This window comes from Hyperolius riggenbachi, chromosome 3, assembly GCF_040937935.1.
Source record: "Hyperolius riggenbachi isolate aHypRig1 chromosome 3, aHypRig1.pri, whole genome shotgun sequence".
NCBI classification, from domain to species: domain Eukaryota; kingdom Metazoa; phylum Chordata; class Amphibia; order Anura; family Hyperoliidae; genus Hyperolius; species Hyperolius riggenbachi.
Window position 1 is genome coordinate 146,386,419 of NC_090648.1, and position 20,913 is coordinate 146,407,331.

At 44.1% G+C, this 20,913-nt stretch overlaps 1 protein-coding gene across 1 annotated transcript in view; it reads left to right on the forward strand.

Annotated features, from left to right (window-relative positions):
- Positions 1 to 20,913, forward strand: part of ADAMTS7 (ADAM metallopeptidase with thrombospondin type 1 motif 7) — a 160,947-nt gene that overhangs the window by 40,030 nt on the left and 100,004 nt on the right. Inside the window, exons 5-8 of the mRNA XM_068275075.1 lie at positions 4,213 to 4,296; positions 4,606 to 4,730; positions 6,325 to 6,474; positions 11,498 to 11,641. Coding sequence (XP_068131176.1) covers positions 4,213 to 4,296; positions 4,606 to 4,730; positions 6,325 to 6,474; positions 11,498 to 11,641 — 503 coding nt within the window. The remainder of the gene's footprint in view (positions 1 to 4,212; positions 4,297 to 4,605; positions 4,731 to 6,324; positions 6,475 to 11,497; positions 11,642 to 20,913) is intronic.

Below are 20,913 nucleotides of genomic sequence, written 5' to 3' on the forward strand. Positions count from 1 at the left end.
GTCCTCCGGTGCAAACTGTTCTGGTTGTAGTAGTAGTGTGCCACTGCCATACATGGAGTGCTTTTGAAAATAAAAGAATTCCTGAGAATCCCCATTAAGGCAGCAGAAATCTTTCACATTTCTGCTGCCTTCTGTTAGTAACAGTAACATGGGAAAAATAAATCATAGTACATTTTACAGTGTATGAAGAGAAGAGAGTGGGGCACCACTTCTTTAACCACTTTATCCACCACTACAGTCAGGGCCGGTTTTAGCAACAATGGGGCCCCAGGGCAAAATAAACCTGGGGGCCCCCCAACAGATACCCTGGAACAAAAATCGGCATTAAAGTACCTTTTTTTGCAGCTGGTATAGTCAGGGTGTGAAGCCCCAATCGGTCGGAGCTCCAAATTCTGGCTATTCCAGCCTGCATGGGGGACAAGGGGTTAAAAAGTTTCAGGAGGGGGACCCCACATCATTTTTTTTAATTTCCCACACTCTAAACATAAAACAAATACATATTGCGGCTGTATAGCGATCCCTGGCCAAAGCGCTGCAGCTGCGGAGGGGTTTCCAGGAGATCCATGCGTACTGCGTATGGACCCCCTGGAAACCCTGTCAGGAAATTAATTGCTCTTTCTTTTGATACATGTAATATTATACTACCGTTAGGTTTGCTACTAAAAGTGACATTTACCGCATTTAAGTATACTTTAAAATCGATTTTCTCAAAAACTATAATTTTGAAAAAAAAAATGTACCTCTTATTCCCAATTATCTCCTTAACATATCCTGCAAATTTAGGGCTTCTAGCATTTAAGGTGGATTTGCTATTAACCGTTAAAGTCAGCGGATTTTTAAATGTGTATTTTTTTTCCTTTGAAACTTTAAAATCGAGGGTCTTTTTGAAAAAAAATTTTTCCTCTTGTAGCCACACTGGGGGCCCTTACAGGTTTTTGGGCCCTAGGGCAATTGCCTCCTTTGCATCTATGGTAGCACCGGCCCTGACTACAGTATATCTTCGTCCTCTGTGATTTCATCTAAGCCACGAGGACATAGATATACATCTTGTAGCAGAAGCAGTGCTGTGCAGATTTGGGCTTGCTTCTGTGCACATTTCCGGCACTATCTGATGCAGCACTAATTGGTGAACGGGAATATATGTTTCCTGAGCTAATGAATTTTATTTTTACCATTAAAAATACTTTTATTTTCTCAGTTCATAGTGAAAAATACACTCTGTAGCATAATTTCAGAATCGAATATTTTCACCATAAATTGTGACAGGAACATAATCTACGTTTTGTGATAAGCGGTAAGAATAGCCAAACAAAATTTGTGGTTTTTTTTATCTACAGTAGCACTTTAAAAAAAATGTATACAGTAGCACTTTTTATCTTTAAATTGGAATCGGTAAAAAGAAATAATATGTTTTTTCTATTTTTTTCCTTGTTTTCCCATTAAAATTCATAGAAAACAAAATTGTTCGAGGGAAAAAATGGCATACAATGAAAGCCTAGTTTGTCTTGAAAAAAACAATATATATTTCATTTCTGTGTCATAAGTATGGATATAGTTATTGCTGATTAAATAGGGACATAGCTAAACTGTCAAAACTGCTCTGGTCCATAAGTGGGAAACAAGGTCTGGATGCAAAGTGGTTAAAATACCTTTATTCCATTTGGGAAGTAGCAGGTATCAAGAGCAATGGGGGTATCAAGTGCCTGACAGCTGTTTCGCGGAAGCTGGTTTAACCAGCGAAACAGCTGTCAGGCACTTGATACCCCCACTGCTCTTTACCTGTTACTTCCAAACTGGAATAAAGGGATTTTAAAGAAGTGGTGCCGCGCTCTCGTCTCTTCATACACTGAATACTCTAAAGGATTTGGATGTGCACGCTTTGTGTCCCGACTCCGGTTGTTGTGCTCCGGCTGCATTTTATGCCAGGTACTGTTTTCTCTTACACAAATAGTACATTTTACTCTGGGACAAATTTAGAAACTAATAAACGTGTATTTCATTTTTATACATTTTCGAGATTGTTGTCCTTTAAGAGCAGCTGCAGCCGCTTGCTGGATGCACATCACACTAGTGAGTGCTAAGAGGAGCCTTAACTCCCTACAGGAAATTTCCTATTAACCCTGAAGCGGCAGACAGATTGTTGCCTTGAGCAACGTGTGCCTTGATAAAGGGGCCCTACGTGGCTCTGAAATGTTTTTTATATTGCAAGAAACAATAAAAACGGTTATGGATGTGCTAGCTTGTTCATACTTTGATGCACTTATATGCCATATTACTCCCATTACCTCCCATGTTACAACACCTGAAGCCAGTTTTATGTCTGTGCACCGCACACTGTATTTGCCTTTGTTATTGGAAACATTCTCATTCTTTGATTTGTGTACATTATTTCCAAAATCCTTGCAGTGAAGCTCCATTTTGTGTGACAGAATGTTGATCTAATTACTGCTACTGCAATTTAAAAAAAGAGCAGCATTTGCCAAACCATCCCTGTGATTTATAATACTTTATTGGAGACTCTTACCTGTCCTGCAATGCATTTATTGGCACAAGGCATTGCAAAGAGCACATTTCAGGAAGTACTAAGTGGGACTGCCAAACTCCTTTAATCAAATGATCAGTACTGGAGATTTCCATGATTTCATCTGAACTGAAGAATTCACATTAATCTTCTATAACACTAAAAAAAAACAATGTCCTGTTGAATTTGTCGTAACATTCATACTGTAACCTGAATAAATGAGACCCCCATATACATAATGCTTGAGGATGATAATATTATACATCCTGCCGTTACCAGCCAAGCACACATGGAAGGTGAAACAAATTCTGGGAAGTTCTGTACACTAAACAGTGTACTTATTGTATGGTTGCAAAGAAAGGCAAACTGATCTTCCTGGCAATTTTAGAAATTGTAGAAATTCATAGCTGGCTGGATGGCTGGAAATGAAGATAGAAAGGTTATTTTTAATAACATCAAATTGCAGAGTGGCTCGTGTAATATGTAACGGGGGGAGCGGGGGGTTGGATGAGAGGTGGCCAATGTGTATAAAAAGTTACAATAGCAGGTAAGGATTTCTTTCCCAGCCATGAAGGTCTAAGCTTGTATTTTCAAAAAGGGAAATTTATAGCACAGAAAAGACAAAGTGTTTGGGTTTATCACACTTCCTTAGGTCAATTACGTGCCTGATTAGCAGAGGGTTAGAAGCTCTTAACGCCCCGTGTAATATGTATTATCAGTTCTTAGTCAAAAAAGGGGTATTCGTGAAAAGAATCTTATTGTTATGGATCAGATCCAAAATGAGGTGTTTTTGACATAGTTTAGACAACTTTCATCTCTTTCCAATAACTAAAAACTGAGTTGTTGAAATTAAATGGTAACGTTTGTATGATGCTATTCTCCTGTTGGACTCAAGTGCTTAAGAGCTGCAGTGACTCAGAGAGTACTCAGTAGGCCACCCATGAATGTTAGGGAGTCTTGCCTAAGGGTTCCTTACTGGTTAGGTACTGGTTCCAGACAGGTTTCAAACCCCAGTCTCCTATGTTAAAGTTGGTGCTCTTAATACTGTTCAGCCTCTCAATTATTATATATCATATATACTGTCCAGCATCTCCATTATTCAGCCTCTGCACAAAGGCCTGGGCCTTGGAAAGCTGGTGCCAAAAGAGCGTACAAAGTATGACATTGGCCTTGCAGAAAGTTGGTGTAGTTAGGCTGTAATCAAAGTAGATCTGGAGATGGTAGGAATCAGGGGCGTAGCAATAGGGGGGGCAGAGGTAGTGACCGCATCGGGGCAGAGGGGCCCCGTAGAGCCCCCCCCCCCCTGAACTTCAGTATTAGCTCTTTATTGGTCCTGTGCTCATAATAATCACTTCTATAGATACTTTGAATAGTATTAATTATTAACAAGCTGTTCCCCATCCCCTTCTTGCACCTCTGACACTGTAGTTGGTATTGGCAGGTTTTGGTGTGCCGTATCAATTGTTATGTATAGAGTGCTTGGGGGGCCCCATTGTAAAACAGCTCCTAAGTTACGCCACTGGTAAGAATGGTGATCAAGTTTTGAATTAGATATATGGAATATTGGCAGCTAGTTATGATGTATTACATTCTATTTATTATACATTTATTGCTGTTTAATGCGCATTCATTTTTTCTAAATAGTTGTTGCTTTTCTTGCAGTGGTTGATGCTGTTAATATTCTCTTGCAGGTAGCTGGACTCTTCCACGATGCTAGTATTGGGAACAGGATAAACATCGCTATTGTACGCCTGATCCTGCTAGAGAGTGAGGAGGTAACATGGAGAGACAGCCTATTGACATGCATCCACCAGTGGGGCAATGGAACAAGAGAATAAAGGGAGGTAAACATGAGAGAGGCTAGAGTAGTAGAACAGCAGAGAGTGAATTGGAGGATGGGAAGGAAATGATGTGCACAGAGCTAAGCTGAAGGATGTATGTGGTGAACTAAGGACCACAGTGGAATAGTCCTGCATGGCTAAAAGGAAGGGTGGAATACATTTGCAGAGAAATAACAATAGATGAACAGATGATGATAATTAAGGCTTCTGTCTTTAATCTAGTGGGATTTCCAAATATTTTAGGAGGACCTGAAGATTACTCATCATGCTGACAACTCTTTGCGCAGCTTCTGCAAGTGGCAGAAGAGCATCAATATGAAGAGTGAGGAGGATCCTCTACACCATGACGTGGCTGTTCTTCTCACCAGGTGACTAGGCAGAAGTTACAAGACCAGTAAACCTTGTATATCAGAGCATCCAGTGGCGTAACTAAGAGTGGGGCCCCTGTGCAAGTTTTTCATGGGACCCCAAGCACTCCATTCATATGGAGCACCAAAACCTACCAAGGACAACTTCAGTGTCAGAGAGGTGTAGGAAACAGTTTGTTAAAAAGAGTCTGAAGCCTATTAAAATACTTATTTTTACCTGCTGTTTATGTTAAGCAATGTTAGCAGTGCGGAAACGCCGCATTATTTCCCACGGCAGAACGAGGGCTTTATACCCCCCAAATCATAGGCAAACGTGGGGGGGGGGGGGGGGGGGGGGATTACAGCTGCCCAGAATCCCCCCTCAGACCAGGGCCGGTGCAGTGTCTGGGGACAGGTACAAGTTGAGACACCAGAATATCTGCAGGCATCCTGCAGCTCACAGCTCCGCCCCCTTTCTTTCCCTGCTACAATTGACTTTGGAGGCAGCTGCAGTGTGTGTACAGTGCATGGAGCAGCAGTGTGTATAGATCATGGAGCAGCTCTGGGGAACTTAACAGAGTCAGGTATGAGCACAGCCCTGTGTCCTGCTGTGTGAATGCATCACTTTCCCCTTCATAACCAGTGTCGGCTGTCCTCATTATTATCTGTATACAAACTGCTCCTGATCGATCCCGTTGTTTATCAGGGGCAGGTCGGAATTTTTTTCGGAAACAATTGTCAGATCCTGTCAGTTGGACGGGAAATTGCATTGTGTGTACCCAGCATGATGTCCTATCATATTATTATACTGTATTGTGTGTAGCGAGGGAGACCTTTCAGGAATCCCCTCCCCCCGCCTTTGAAAATCCTGGGTTTGCCCCTGCAAATGCCGGGGCAAAATTCCACGACTTTACAGGGCCCTGGGAGGCAGAGCTTTGTGCTGTAGCTCTGCCGCTACTGGAGTCAATCTCTCTCACCTCTCATTCTTCTTTCACTGAGAGGGGCGGGATGAGGGGGCTATCGGCGAAAATTGACTCCAGTAGAGGCAGAGCTACAGTGCAAGGCTCTGCCTCTACCAGAAAGCGCTCCCCGATTTTTGCCCTGGGATTTGAGGGGTATAAAGCCCTTGTTCTGCCACGGGAATGCGGCATTTCCACACTGCTAACATTGCTTAACATAAATTGCAGGTAAAAATAAGTATTTTAATAGGCTTCAGTCTCTCTTTAAGGATTGCCACAATTCATTGCACATATGGAGGTGTTCATTACCAGCATAACACCAATGAAAAGATAATAAGATGGATAAAGGAGAGCCCCTAATGCGCCCCTCTGGTCCAGGCGCCCCTGGGTGGTGGCAACATCTGCATCCCCCATTGCTATGCCACTGAGAGCATTAATAAAATTTGCTGTTACAGGCATACGAATATAATCACATTTTCCTCTGTCTAAATACAGAGTTTGTTTGGGTTGTGTTTTTTAAACAAAATGTCTGATCTGGCAGACTACGTTATTTCAGATGTTCGTAAATTCAATATGTGTATAGTCAGAAACCCCTCTATAACTGTGATATGCATACATCAAGAGCATATTTATAGTTAGGTTCCTTGTTATTACAGAAGAGACATCTGTGCCTCAATGAATCGTCCTTGTGAAACCCTTGGTCTTTCCCACGTATCTGGCATGTGCCAGCCTCACCGCAGTTGTAACATCAATGAAGACACCGGTCTCCCTACAGCGTTCACAGTTACTCATGAACTGGGACACAGGTAAATAGCCAGAAAGCAATATCTCTGTCTGCAAACCCTCATCCTGATTGGAGAATGAATGTGCCTTAAAAATCAGCATATTGGTTCATCACCAGAATAAAAATATATCATTATTAGGCAAGTCAAGTATTTAAGCAGTCAGACATTCCTAGATATCCTTTGAATTAATTCTACTTAATCCATTATTTGAGCTTCCATCAGAGTGTCCTCTTCCTTTATACCACCATTATATTCAATTTCCAGATCAAATGTCCTCCACCAAAGCACCCTACAGGAAACAGACTCACCGGATATATCTGACCACTGCTAGACTGGTCAGGGAATTGGACTGCTAAGGCATCTAAGGTGTATGGATGTGATCTACCACCGGGAATTATTCACCATCAGTGGCACCAGGATCCTGAGGCTCCAAGGCTTCCTGGAAAAAGCGCTTATCTGACCAGTCTAGCAGTGGTCAGAGATATCCGGTGAGTCTGTTTCCTGTAGGGTGCTTTTGGTGGTGGACTTCTGCATTTGATCTGGAAATTGAATGTATTGGTGGTATAAAGGAAGAGAACACTGATGGAAGTTTGAATCTGAATGGACTTGTATAAAAGAAGGATGTGCGCTAAACGTATTTATATCATTATATGAAAGGTCTTTGCCAGAACTAAGGTGGAGCGCATGCTGACAGATTATAACTGTCTTGCATAGCTGTAGTGCTTTGATATTTGATGGTGTTCATCCATTATTTACCTTTACGTATTTGTCTGAGACTCTGGCTCTCATTCAGTAAGCTTTTCTCCTGGTTTTTCCCAAAGGTTATTCTTCTTATTTACAAAATACCTTTTCAGCACTTAGCAAGTTAACCACTTGAGGACCCACCCTTTACCCCCCCTTAAGGACCAGCGCTGTTTCAGCTGATCTGTGCTGGGTGGGCTCTGCAGCCCCCAGCACAGATCAGCGTGCAGGCAGAGCGACCAGATCGCCCCCCTTTTTTCCCCACTAGGGGGATGATGTGCTGGGGGGGGTCTGATCGCTCCTGCCTGCCGGGTGTTGCGGGGGGGGGGGGGGCACCTCAAAGCCCCTCTCCGCGGCAAAATCCTCCCCCTCCCTCTCCTACCTGGCCCCCCCTGGAGATCCGGGCTGCACAGGACGCTATCCGTCCTGTGCAGCCAGTGACAGGCTGTCTCCTGTCACATGGCGGCGATCCCCGGCCGCTGATTGGCCGGGGATCGCCGATCTGCCTTACGGCGCTGCTGCGCAGCAGCGCCGTACAATGTAAACAAAGCGGATTATTTCCGCTTGTGTTTACATTTAGCCTGCGAGCCGCCATCAGCGGCCCGCAGGCTATTCACGGAGCCCCCCGCCGTGAATTGACAGGAAGCAGCCGCTCGCACGAGCGGCTGCTTCCTGATTAATCAGCCTGCAGCTGGCGACGCAATACTGCGTCGCTGGTCCTGCAGCTGCCACTTTGCCGACGCACGGTATAAGCGTGCGGTCAGCAAGTGGTTAAAATGTACTACAAGTTGGTAAGAAAAGTAATATTAAACTTAAAGGACAACTGACCTGGGAGGTATATGGAGGCCGCTATATGTATTTTCTTTTGAACAATACCAGTTGCCTGGCAACCCTGCTGATCTTTCATACATTAGTAGTGTCTGAATCACACACCTGAAACATGCATGTGGCGAATGCAGTCAAACTTAAGTCAAGCATCTGATCTCCGTGCTTGTTCCTGAACAATGGCTAAACTATATGACTAGTGGTGGCCATACATGGTACAATAAAAACGTTTAATTATCCTATTTATTCAATCTAAATGATCGAATAGAATGAAAGTTTAAAATATTTATTTTTTCGATCAAGAAATTTGAACGATTATCCAGTTTTTTCGAGAAAAATCAGATGCTGGAAAAATCTTTATATTCAATCTAATGGAATAATCAAACTAAATTATCTAATAAAAAAAAAAAAGAAAAATTGTACGGTGTATGGCCACCTTTAACCATTTCTCTGCAGCGCTCCCGCCCGCGGGCGCGCCTCCGTGTCCGCGTTGTGTCCCCCGGTAGCCCTGGGATCAGTAAAAGGGAACATTGTTCCCGATCACCGATCCCTTTCCCCCGCAGAAAAAACAAAGCGCTCACCTGTGAGAACAGATTTCCGCATCCCCCTTGTACTTCCGCTTAGCGAGAAGTACAAGGAGGGTAAACAAAAATGAAGGTGGCCATCTTGTGGCCAAATAGTAAAACTACAGCTACACATTTTTTACATTACAATTTACACACATGGCAACATTAAAAATTAACTGTTTATGTCCCACACCAAAATATTCCCCAAATACATTTTTTTAATGGAAAAAAAAATTACAATTAGAGGACATAAATAGTTACCTAAGGGTCTGAACTTTTTAAATATGCTTTTGAAGGGGGTATACTACAAACATTTTTTAAATTATAAGCTTGTAGATAGTGATGGGCGCAAAACGGAAACAATGCACTTTTATTTCCAAATAAAATATTGGCGCCATACATTGTGATAGGGACAAAATTTAAATGGTATAATAACCGAGACATACGGGCAAATAAAATACATAGGTTTTAATTATGGTAGCATGGATTATTTTAAAGCTATAATGGCCGAAAACTGAGAAATAATGAATTTTTTCAATTTTTTTCTTATTAATTCTGTTAAAATGCATTTACGGAAAAGTGGCTCTTAGCAAAATGTACCACCCACAGAAAGCCTAATTAGTGGCGGAAAAAACAAGATATAGATCAATAAATTGTGATGAGTAGTGATAAAGTTATTAGCGAATGAATGGGAGGTGAAAATTGCTCCGATGCATAAGGTGAAAAATCCCAGAGGGCTGAAATGGTTAAAGTATAAGAGGCAGAGGATCAGCAGGATAGCCAGGCAATTTGAATTGTTTAAAAGTAAACAAATATGGCAGCTGCCATATCCCTCTCAGGTCAGCTATTCTTTAAAGAGGAACTGTAACGACAAAACGTCCCCTGGGGGGTACTCACCTCGGGTGGGGGAAGCCTCCGGATCCTAATGAGGCTTCCCACGCCGTCCTCCATCCCTCAGGGGTCTCGCTGCAGCCCTCCGTACAAGATGACGTCAATATTTACCTTCCCGGCTCCTGCGCAGGCGCTCTGACAGCTGTCGGCTCCGAAGTAGGCGGAAATACCTGATCGCCGTCGGGTCTGCTCTACTGCGCAGGCGCAAGTTTCCGGCGCCTGCGCAGTAGAGCGGACCCGACGGAGATCGGGTATTTCCGTCTATTTCCGTGCCGAAAGCAGCCACAGCGCCCCCGCTGGAGCCAGCAAAGGTAAATATTGAAGCTACAGTCGACTCTGTCGCCGGCTGTTCAGAGGGCTGCAGCGAGACCCCCGTGGGACAGAGGACGGCGTGGGAAGCCTCATTAGGATCCGGAGGCTTCCCCCACCCGAGGTGAGTACCCCCCAGGGGAGGTTTTTGATGTTACAGATGTTGAGTACTTTCGAGTCCCAAAATATTACTGATTAGGTAAGTTAATAAGTTTCCCCCAAACTGGCCTCAGGCTGATACCTGGTAGGGACATTAGACTCTTATGCTGGGAATACACAGTTCATTCTTTAGGTGATTAGATGGTTCGATAGATAATTTCTGATATGTCCAATCTCCCTTTCGATCATTTCGCCGCTCGATTTCTGATAGAAGTGAATGGAAAAAGATAAGAAAAACGAGCGGAAGATAAGAGAATCGACTGCTGAATCGAGCGGCAAAAACTATTGAGAGGATAAACGCATGGCAGAAACAGTGTATTCCCAGCATTACTATGGTAGGGATTAGACTGTGAGCCCCATGAGGTGCCACAATGGCCCCCACTACAATGGCCGGTGCAGAAGTGCAAGTTTTGACATTGTAACATGCGCTCCCTGCCTAAAGCTGCCCATTAACAGTACAATACTTTCCTCAGATGCAATCCTTCGATCAGATTAGCAGGATTGTAAACAATCAGAAGGTAATTATCGATTGTTCCCATAAACAGGTCCATTAGGGCACTTTCTCTCTTCAGCTACGGTCTTAAAATCAAACATTCCAATCAACAAAATTCTGTATTCCAATCGACCATAAAATCATTTTATGTCCTTTTTCTCCAAATACTGCGTGTTTTTCTGTACAATTCGATCATCGTAAAAATCTAATCAAATGATCACATCTGAGGCAAATATTGTACCATTAATGGCCACCTTAAAGGGACTCCGAGCAGTGCCTGTGGGTATGCCTTTAAGCATACCCACAACTAATTAATTATATCCTCACACCTACCGGGATGATGTTTGTAATTATATCCCCCTGGGTTCCTTGTATTTCATTGCATTGTGCTGAATGGAGCTGCCAACACTGGGGAAAGTGTCGTCCTGCATAATACAATGCTGAATAAGGAATCCAAGATGGCGGCCGCGATTTCGAAACGAAATAACGAAAACTAAAAGGCATAGGGTGGCGATTTATATATCATTGGAAAGAGGAGAAAGAGAGCTTCAAAATGGTATTCATCTTTCCATAGTTACTGCACTGCTCGGAGTCCTTTTAAAGGTGCTCATCTTTGATACAATCTTGATTGTACAATCTTAAAACTATCCATTCAAACAGTACCCTTTTACTAGATAGATTACATAGTGGTAAGATTGTACTATTAACGGGCATCATTAGACCATAAATCTCTGTAGCCAAAAAACTTGTTGTATCTCAGATAAAAGGAAACTGTAAAGGTGCCCATGCATCTACCGATTAGCAGCTGTTCGACCATCCGATATGATAATTATTATTGGTAAATCAGTGCTGCCAAAACCATGCCCAATCAGAGATTTGACCAATATCGGTCCAACATTGGTTGAATGTATGGATTGGACATACTGCAAGATGTCAGGCCAACATGCATGATTGGGTGCGCGGCGGTAAGGGCGTGTTATAATAGCAGACGACAAACGTGTCTCCTTCTGGTAAAGCTACACAGCCACACCTGACTGATCTGTGTTCTCTTTTGAGCTAGTTTCGGGGTTCAGCATGATGGCAATGGAAATGACTGTGAGCCCAGAGGAAAGAGGCCCCATATTATGTCACCACAGCTGCTGTATGACACCTCTCCACTTACCTGGTCCCGCTGCAGCAGAGACTACATCACCCGCTTCTTAGAGTAAGTGCCAGAGCTCAAATACAGTATTTCTTTTACATACATGCTCTTTGCTTTATTCATCCTACAAATTAACAATGAGACTTGCTTAGACCATGGGCTTTTTCACTAACATACGGTAAAACTGCCTGGTGCTATTTACAAGTAACAAGACACGTGTTGCCCTTGTACTGCGGGTTGCGTGAATTGTGTAAGCAAAGCACTACACCACTGCTGTAAATACTGGCAAAATTGCTGCGCACTATCTGCACATAGCAGGTTTACTGTAGGTTAGTGAATCAACCAGTATAAGATACCTGACATGCTCTAACAAATGTGTATATGGAATTAGAAGGAGGGTGTTCTGTAATAATAATTGTCATTTATGTAAAGCAAAAACCAGATCTCTGATAGGATCCTTGTGGAATTATTGTATGAAGCTTATAAATCTAAAATGCAGGTTTTTTTTCTTCAAAATTGACTTCTTAGATCCTCACCATTGACATGTTAAAACACTCTTTCAATGCAATGAGATTATCGGTATCAAATCAATGTTTTAGCAGATGGGTGACTACAAGGCTTAAGGGCTCGTTCACACGAGAGGCGCTTTTTCATTTTTTTAAGCGCTGCCGATTTTTAAAAATCGCCCTGAAAGAGCATACACCATGCTTTCCTATGCACTAGTTCAGATTGGGGCGTTCCGTCCGCTTTCCGGTCTGAAAAGTGCTGAATGGACCATTTTCGAGGCGATTTTGCGATAATGGGAGGTGTAGGAAAAGCGCACAGCACTAGAAAAAGGGCTTTTGCCATTTCATGGGCATTTTTTCCCTGTCAATTTAAATGTGGTTTATGGAATTTTTAGGTCCTTTTCCCTTAAGGCCTAGGACACTTAGAGAGCGCAAAACACACCAAAAAGTGCTTACAAAAATGCCCAATGCACAGAAATCGCCGGGAATCGCAAAAAAAAAAGCGAATACTAACGCGATCGGAACGCAATGTGAACAAGGCCTTAGAGGAACTTTAGCGAAAAGGGGAAGAAAATAAATCAATACATTGCAAAGTGATAAGTTAAAAAATAGAAGAGAGCTCAAGAAATGGTTGCTAATCGCCATGTAATGTCTTCATGTTGATTGATCCACGATGAGCCTGCACTAATCATCTTTACCGCTGGCAGACAAGAAAAAAACTAGACAGCACCAACTGCCATTCTTTATATATATATATATATATACAAAGAGGGATATACTGGTTGCTTGGCAGTTGGAAACAGCCGTTATTTCCCACAATGCAAAACAGTTCGCAGACAGGAAACTGTCAGGACCCAGGAGGCAGGGGCGTAGCAATAGGGGTTGCAGAGGTAGCGACCGCATCGGGGCCCTTGGGCCATAGGGGCCCCGAGGGGCCCTCCTTCAAGCAAAATATTAGCTCTTTATTGGCCCTGTGTTGATGATAATCACTTCTATAGATGCTTAAAATAGTAGTAATCATTAACAACCTGCTTCCCATCCCCTACTTGCACCTCTGACACTGTAGTTGCCATTGGCAGGTTTTGTTGCGCCTTATCAATTGTTATGTATAGAGTGCTTGGGGGGGGCCCCATGTAAAACTTGCACCGGGGCCCATAGCTCCTTAGCTACGCCACTGCCAGGAGGAATGGTGCCGAGTGACTGCTCACGATGGTGTGTGATGTAATGTGACACCATCCTGTGTAAGCGAATAGGGCTCGATATTAAAATACTGCTAGATTTTTTTTTCAATGTTACTGCACTGCCCTCCAGGTGAATGTGGACCATGCTTACATCTACAACTATTGCTTGCAAGATACTCATAACATATTCAAGAGGTTTTCAATTTAAATTACATGAATTTAAAAAAAAAACACGTATAGCATACAGGTCTTCTTGTTTTGATGACGTCATTGATAAAATAGCACAAGTGAAGCAGCTACATAGAGATGTTAGAAAGTGGAGAAACAGCTTAATGCACCATGGAGAGTTTGTCTATCAAACACCTGTTTGCTTCCTGTTCAGATTGCCAAGACCTATTCAGTAAGGAATCATTGGGCTAAACTCCCTAACACTGCTGCTGCCTACAGAGCACGTCCTCGTGGCTGCAGCTCAAGTGCTTTGAGTTCACCAGGAGAAAAGCTCAATACTATATAAATCTTATTTTTCTTGTCTTGTCTGTATAGTGCTTTACTTTGTTAAGAAAGAATCACTGGGATTTACACATCTTAAGGGCACATTCACACTACTGAATGTGACTATTTTGAGAGCATTTTATTATTACTAGTATTATCTAGTATTTTTGCAGCATTGACATCTTCTGCAGCACTTTAAAAAGTACATATACTTATGTCACTAATTGTACCTCAGAAGAGCTCACAATCTAATCTCTACCATAGTCATATGTCTATGTAGTTTACAATGATCTTGTCCAGGGCCGTTTCTTGGGCAGTGCGGACAGGGCGACCGCCCTGGGCGCAGACCGGGAAGTAGGAGAAGGGGGGCGCAGGCAGAAGGTCATAACCGCTAGGGAGCTGGTGACACACAGTGCAGACAAATGGAAGAAGAAGATCACCTTCCTTGACTCCTCCTGAACTGCCTGCATCAGACGTCAAGTCATCATCACATCACCACTGTATGATGACACCTGATGTCCTGTAGCGGTACTGCAGGTTGTAAGTGTGTGGCGCCCATGGAGGAGTCGGCTTTCCAGGCTCTCTTTGCCTGTGTGTTTTCCTGGTTCCTGCTTACTCCTGGATGAGCAGCTGGTCACTAGTAAGTGGGGGGCGCAATTTTTACACCCTTGCCCTGGATGCAATTTAGCATAGAAACTACCCTGATCTTGTCTGTATGTTTTTGGGATGTGGGAGGAAACTGGAGTGTCTGGAGGAAACCAGCGCTGTAAGGCGAGAGTGCTATCCACTACACCACTGTGCTTATTAATATAATATATATTTTTTTTCAAATAATTTTTATTGGTATTTTTACCATTACAAAAAAATAGCGTGGGTAGTGATGCATTTCACAGAAGGGATACAGAAACACTGAGGAAGATTAATATAAATTATTATAAATATTACGCCTGGATGCAAAATTCATTTTGTAGTTTTGTTTACCTGTAGTTATAAAGCTGTCTATACAGGCTCAAGACCCCTAAAGGCTGTTACTTCCTGATCGCAGAGTGGGATCTTGAAATTGTTCCCCACCTATTCATGTAGACACGTTTTTACTGCAACATTAGGATTCTGGGAAATATAGTTAGGCATCTATTGTTCTTTGTACTCTGTATGTCACATGCCAACAAGGACATAAAGTAAGTTATACATTAATGTTCCAAGGTGACTTGACCATTAGCAAGGTATCTGTCCGTTACTTTGCTTCTGTACATGGTTTATATTCACTTGCTAGCCTGGTTGCTATTAAAATGTGCCTTGTTCACTTATGAGTTTAGCTGGGCTTTAAAGCTTAGTGAGAGTCCATGATTAGGCTTCCCAGTATTATCTAATTTAGTGAGTTGATTTGTGCTGACATTTCTCCACATGGGTGAGAATTTTTGGCACAGGATAAATGGGCAGTCTTGCAATATAGGGCTCAAACTAAAAACTAGGTGGCTTGAGTATGAGAAATAGCAACACTTATCCAATGTTTTTCCCAAGTAGACATCCCATAAAGGATAGGTCGCATTTTGTGTATAAATTTTGATATCCTTAAATATATACATTGTTAGAAAACTAGATATGGAAAGTGAGTCACTGCTTATTATGATTTGGGATCTGTATGTATATAAATGTGGTTGCTATTAAAATGTGTTGAAGACCACTCTTTCTTATTCCATTGATCCATTTGTTCTTTGTGTTTTAAGTTTTCATTCATTTTACTGGTATTTATTTATACACCTTTCAGCACTGTTTGAAAATAACCTATGTTATCCTACTCAATATGTTATTGTTTATTATTAAGAACCGACATTGTGCTATTGTTATTTTTTTTATATGCCTTATGTTGGTTTAGGTTTAGCACAATCCATACCCACAGCTAATGATGAATAATAGGTTCACTAAAAGGTTGCTGCAGGGCTGTCTGTGAGATACTAGCTGTTCTGGTCTGTGTGACTCCTGGTTAGTTATGACTAATAGCTCTGTGGAAGCCAAAAAGATGCTTTATCATGTCTCACTTTACCTGCAATACAGTAGAGGAGTAGAGGAGGTCCGCTGGGAGTCCCGGCATGGATGTTGAAGTCATTATTGTGTGCAGTCAGGAAAATACACTTTTTAAAGTGGACCTGAACTCTTGCACAGGACCGAAGGAAAACTTAGAGAAATGCACCCTGGGTGTATTTAGAGAGTTAAGCCTGTCTAGCCCTCCTCCTATGTGACTAATCACAAGTTGTAATTTGATCTCTCCTTGATCTCTCCCCGTGTCACCTGACTGCCATGGCAGATAAGCTCATAAGAAAGCACAGGATGTTATCAGTATGTCTGCTTCCATGAAAGCAGGAAGTAGAAACACTGCAGATTTCTTTTTTGTACCTGTTGTAACAAATACATATTTTACTTTAATGGTTATTATGCTGTTGCATATCTTATAGAGTAGAGAAGAAGTTCTGTGTTCAGGTCCACTTTAAATACTAATAGTAAAATTACCATTTAAAGCAAACCTTAACCACTTGCCGACCGCGCACTCATAACGCGTGTCGGCAAAGTGGCAGCTGCAGGACCAGCGACGCAGTATTACGTCGCCGGCTGCAGGCTAATTAATCAGGAAGCAGCCGCTCGCGCGAGCGACTGCTTCCTGTCAATTCACGGTGGGGGGCTCCGTGAATAGCCTGCGGGCCGCCGATCGCGGCTCGCAGGCTAAATGTAGACACAAGCGGAAATAATCCGCTTTGTTTACATTGTACGGCGCTGCTGCGCAGCAGCGCCGTAAGGCAGATCGGCGATCCCCGGCCAATCAGCAGCCGGGGATCGCCGCCATGTGACATGGGACAGCCTGTCACTGGCTGCACAGGACGGATAGCGTCCTGTGCAGCCCCGATCACCGGAGGGGTAGCAGGTAGGAGAGGGAGGGGGGAATTTCGCCGTGGAGGGGGGCTTTGAGTTGCCCCCCCCCGCAACACCCACAGCATGCAGAAGCGATCAGACCCCCCCAGCACATCATCCCCCTAGGGGGGGAAAAAGGGGGGCGATCTGATCGCTCTGCATGCCAGCTGATCTGTGCTGGGGCTGTAGAGCCCACCCAGCACAGATCTGAAAATACAGCGCTGGTCCTTAAGGGGTGGGTAAAGGCTAGGTCCTCAAGTGGTGAAAAAAAAACATATGATATAATGAATTGTATCTGTAGTAGATAATGAATAGAACATTAGTAGCAAAGAAAAGAGTCTCATATTTTTATTTTCATTTATATCGCTTTTTTATAACATTGCATCACACTGTCAGGCCTGGAACCCACTGAAAACCGCAAACGCAAAACGCAACCGCTAGCGTTTTGTCTGAGCGGTTTGCAAGCGGATTCATGCGCGTTTTGGGTTGTGTTTTGCAACATTGTATTTTTTTCCCCAGCGGGTGCCTAGCGTTTTGCGTTTTGCGTTTTTATCCTGATTGGTCCTGTGAATTATTTTTAATTTTGTTACAGTGTGCTGAACCGCAAAACGCTAGCAGAACCGCTCAGTTTAGGTTTTGCTGAGCGTTTCTGCTAGCGTTTCAATACTTTACATTGAAGCGCTAACGCTCCCAAAATGCTGCATGTCCTGCGTTTGCGTTTCTGGGAAACGCAAACGCTCCTGTGGAAGTTGCCCCATCCATTAACATCAGCTGAGCGTTTTGGCAAAACGCTAGCGTATCGCAGCGCTGCCAAAATGCTCAAAAAAACGCTCTTGTGGGTTCCAGCCCTCACAGTTGCAGTTTTAAAACCACACTCTGTGTTTTAAGCTACTAAACAAAGCCGAGGTAATAAGCCTTTGAACACCTTATCTCAACCTGTCTCTCAATGTTTCTTGGCTATTTAAGTGCTTAAAAAAACAGGACTTTTTTTTTGCTAGTAATGTTCTATTTCTTTGGCGCCGTAAGAGGGTTGCCTGGCACACAGGGCTCCGGCCTTTCTACTCTTCTGTCCCCTTTCCCCCCAACAGAGCCATCTCATTTTCGCTGGATGGATCCCCCCTGCCTCTGGGGATCCCGGGATGCAGTGCTGGGCTTCCTGGACATCCAGGGCGCACTGTGAGTCAGCGCTGCAGGAGCTGGCTACGGGATGGCCGCCCACGTGGTCTGTGGTCAGCTGCAGAGCCGGATCAGCTGAGCGGGATCGACGCGGAGGGACACGCAGAGGGACCAGCGAAGAGCTCCCAGCGGCACCTCCTCGGCTCCAGCATCGGGGAGTGCACCCAGCGCAAGCACGAGACGCCGCTCGGTGCAGCCATGCGGTCGCACCACATGCCTGCCAGGACGCGGGCTGGGGATGTCGGAGACTCGCTCGGGAGGATCGCTGGACCAGCTGAGCGGCCGCCGCCCACGTGGTGGCCCAGGAGCCTCGCTGCCTCAGTCTGGCTGCCCACGTGCCCGGATCTCCGCATCGGAGCTTCGTTGCCACTGCTGCCGGGTAAGGGGGACTCCACCTGAGCACACGCAGGCCACCTCTCCCCCCGTCCAAGCTGCAGCCACATTGGGAGGACCTCCCTTGATGGGGCCACTACCAATGAGATCGTCACCCCCACATCCAGCCCTCAAATTGCGGCCACATCTACACTCCACCAGTTCCCCTCTGCCTGCAACCATCATAAATGGGGACTCTGGACCTGACCAGCCCAGACCGGGCACCAAGCCAGAACTTTGCAGGACCTGACCCGCCCAGACCGGGCACCAAGTCAGAACTTTGCTAAGCGTGACCCCTCTTGGTGATCCCCTCAGTTCGGCTAGGAGCACTGTTCATCGGACTGTACACATCTGCAGTCCTAAAGGGGACTCTCTCTCTCTGTCTCTGTCTCTCTCCTCTTTAGCTATCCATTCTCTCTCTCTCAGTTGCTTTCCCAGTTTCCTTCTCTCTACTTTCGTGGACAATCGGTGCACCTGTCTTGTTGGGAGCGTGTCGCTGTGTAGCGTCCAGTGCCGAAAATGGCAGCGCTCAGATCAGCTCTCAGGCTGCTCCTCCAGTCCCACTCTTTTCTGTTCCTACTATCAATGTATGCTTTGCTATGTTTTTTTTTTTTTTTTTTTTTTTTTTGTATTTACGTTAAATGTACGTGTATGCTGTAACGCTCTGTTTTTGCTTTTTATTTTTGCTTTTACATTTTATACGTATGACCCATGCTTGACTGCATGTGACGCTGCACTCTGCTTAATTGTACGCACAAGCTGTAATGTTGTCCTAAGTATGCTTGTCTCACGTCTATGTATGTGCCATGCTTAACTGTATGCTATTTCTTGTCTCTTCACCAACGACCCTGTATGTGCCAAAACCAATTCCGGGTACAACCCACCGGTTGTACTTGGCGATAATAAACTCTGATTCTGATTCTGATTCTGATTCTTTGCTGTACTATACATACAAGTCATTATCTCATAAGTTCATTTTCTCTTCAGGTTTGCTTTAAGGTACAGTGGCAATCACAACACTGAATAATTCTTAAGCATAAGGGCTGCTACCTGCACACATCCTGTACCTGTGTATAAGAGGGATACATTGATGAGCATTGCTTGCTTACAAGGTAGAAAATCTGTCCTGGCTCCTGAAAAACATTTTTTTATGCAAACAAGTGATGGCTTTATGTGTGTTTTAACCAAAGGAACTCTAAGGCCTCGTTCACATCTGCTGCGCTGAAAAACGTGTTAAAGCGCATGGTAAAAAACGCATGCGCTTGTGCGCCCTTTAGTCCGCGTTTCTGTGCGTTGCGCTGCGCTTCTTTAAAGCACGTTTTGCTTACTGTAGCAGCAGCAGTTGTCAATAAAACTTTGTTTTTGTTGTAAATGTATTTTTTTCTCCAATTAGGGGTAAAAAACGCATGCGCTTCTATGCGCTTGTACGCGCTTCTATGCGCTAAAAAAGCGGACCCATTCACTTGCATTGCTGTGCGCTTTCCAGCTCAGCGCACAGAAATGCATGCAACCCTACGTTTCTGTAACGCTGCTCAGCGCAGCGCATAGATGTGAACCAGCTACATTTAGTTACATGGACAAATGAATACCTTGCTGAACGCACAGGGCAGTGCGCTGTGGAAAGCGCACAGAAACGGCCCTGATGTGAACGAGGCCTAAAGGAGAAGGTTTTATCTTTATGCCTCAAAGATAAACTGTAACCTAGAATTGAACTTCATCCCTCTCAGTAGCTGATTCCCCCTTTCCACGAGAAATCTATTCCTTTTCTCAAACAGATTATCAGGGAGCTCTGTATGGCTGATATTGTGGTGAAACCCTCCCACAGTGTGATGTCAGGACCAAGGTCCTGACATCACACTGTGGGAGCCTAATTGCATTGTGGTAAATAGCAGCTGTTTACAGCTGTTTCAAACTGCCAAAAAAGCAAGCACTTCCACTGACATCACCTGCCAGCAGTAAAAATGTCACCACGTGATAAATGTCAGACTGTATATCAGGGAGAGGAAAGATTTTTCAATGGGCACACACTGACTAAAACATTTATACATAATTATTGTAAACATGAAGCACTTTTATATTACATTATTTTCACTGGAGTTCCTCTTTAAAGAGAGCCCAAAGTGGGCTCAAAAAATGAAGTAAAAAGTAGGCTACCTGATTCGTGGGGCTGAACAGATCAGGTAGCCGCTAAAAACGCCGCTCCCCGCCGCTCTCGTGGGCCGCAATGGCCCGCTTTCACTTTTGTGACCTCTGGGTCACGACGCTTCGCTGAGAGACTGTTGTCTCTCATAGCGTGCAGGGAGGCAGGGGAGCGGCAGGAGGCATGGCAAGGGAGAGAGAGAGCCCCGATGGCAGCTCAGGAAACCCCGCAGGAACACCCCTGGTGGGCGTTTTGAACAGGGAATTCCTCTCCCCTGTGTTTACCTCAGAGTTATCAACAAATCTTGGGGGGGGGGGGGGGGGCAGAGAGCGGCGGTTGGGGGACAGAGAGGCATGTCATGGGGCATAGATTGTACTGATCACCTTCCCAAATTGCAATTCACTATACCTATCACCGCACAGAAAATTAATATTACCGACTAGTGAGGTAAATTACCGACTCGTGCGGTAAATGCCTCAGGAAATGTCAAGAAATTGCAATTCACAAAGACGTCTACATTCGGTAAACCAGGCAAAAGTGTTCGGTATTTTTCACCAGCTCAGA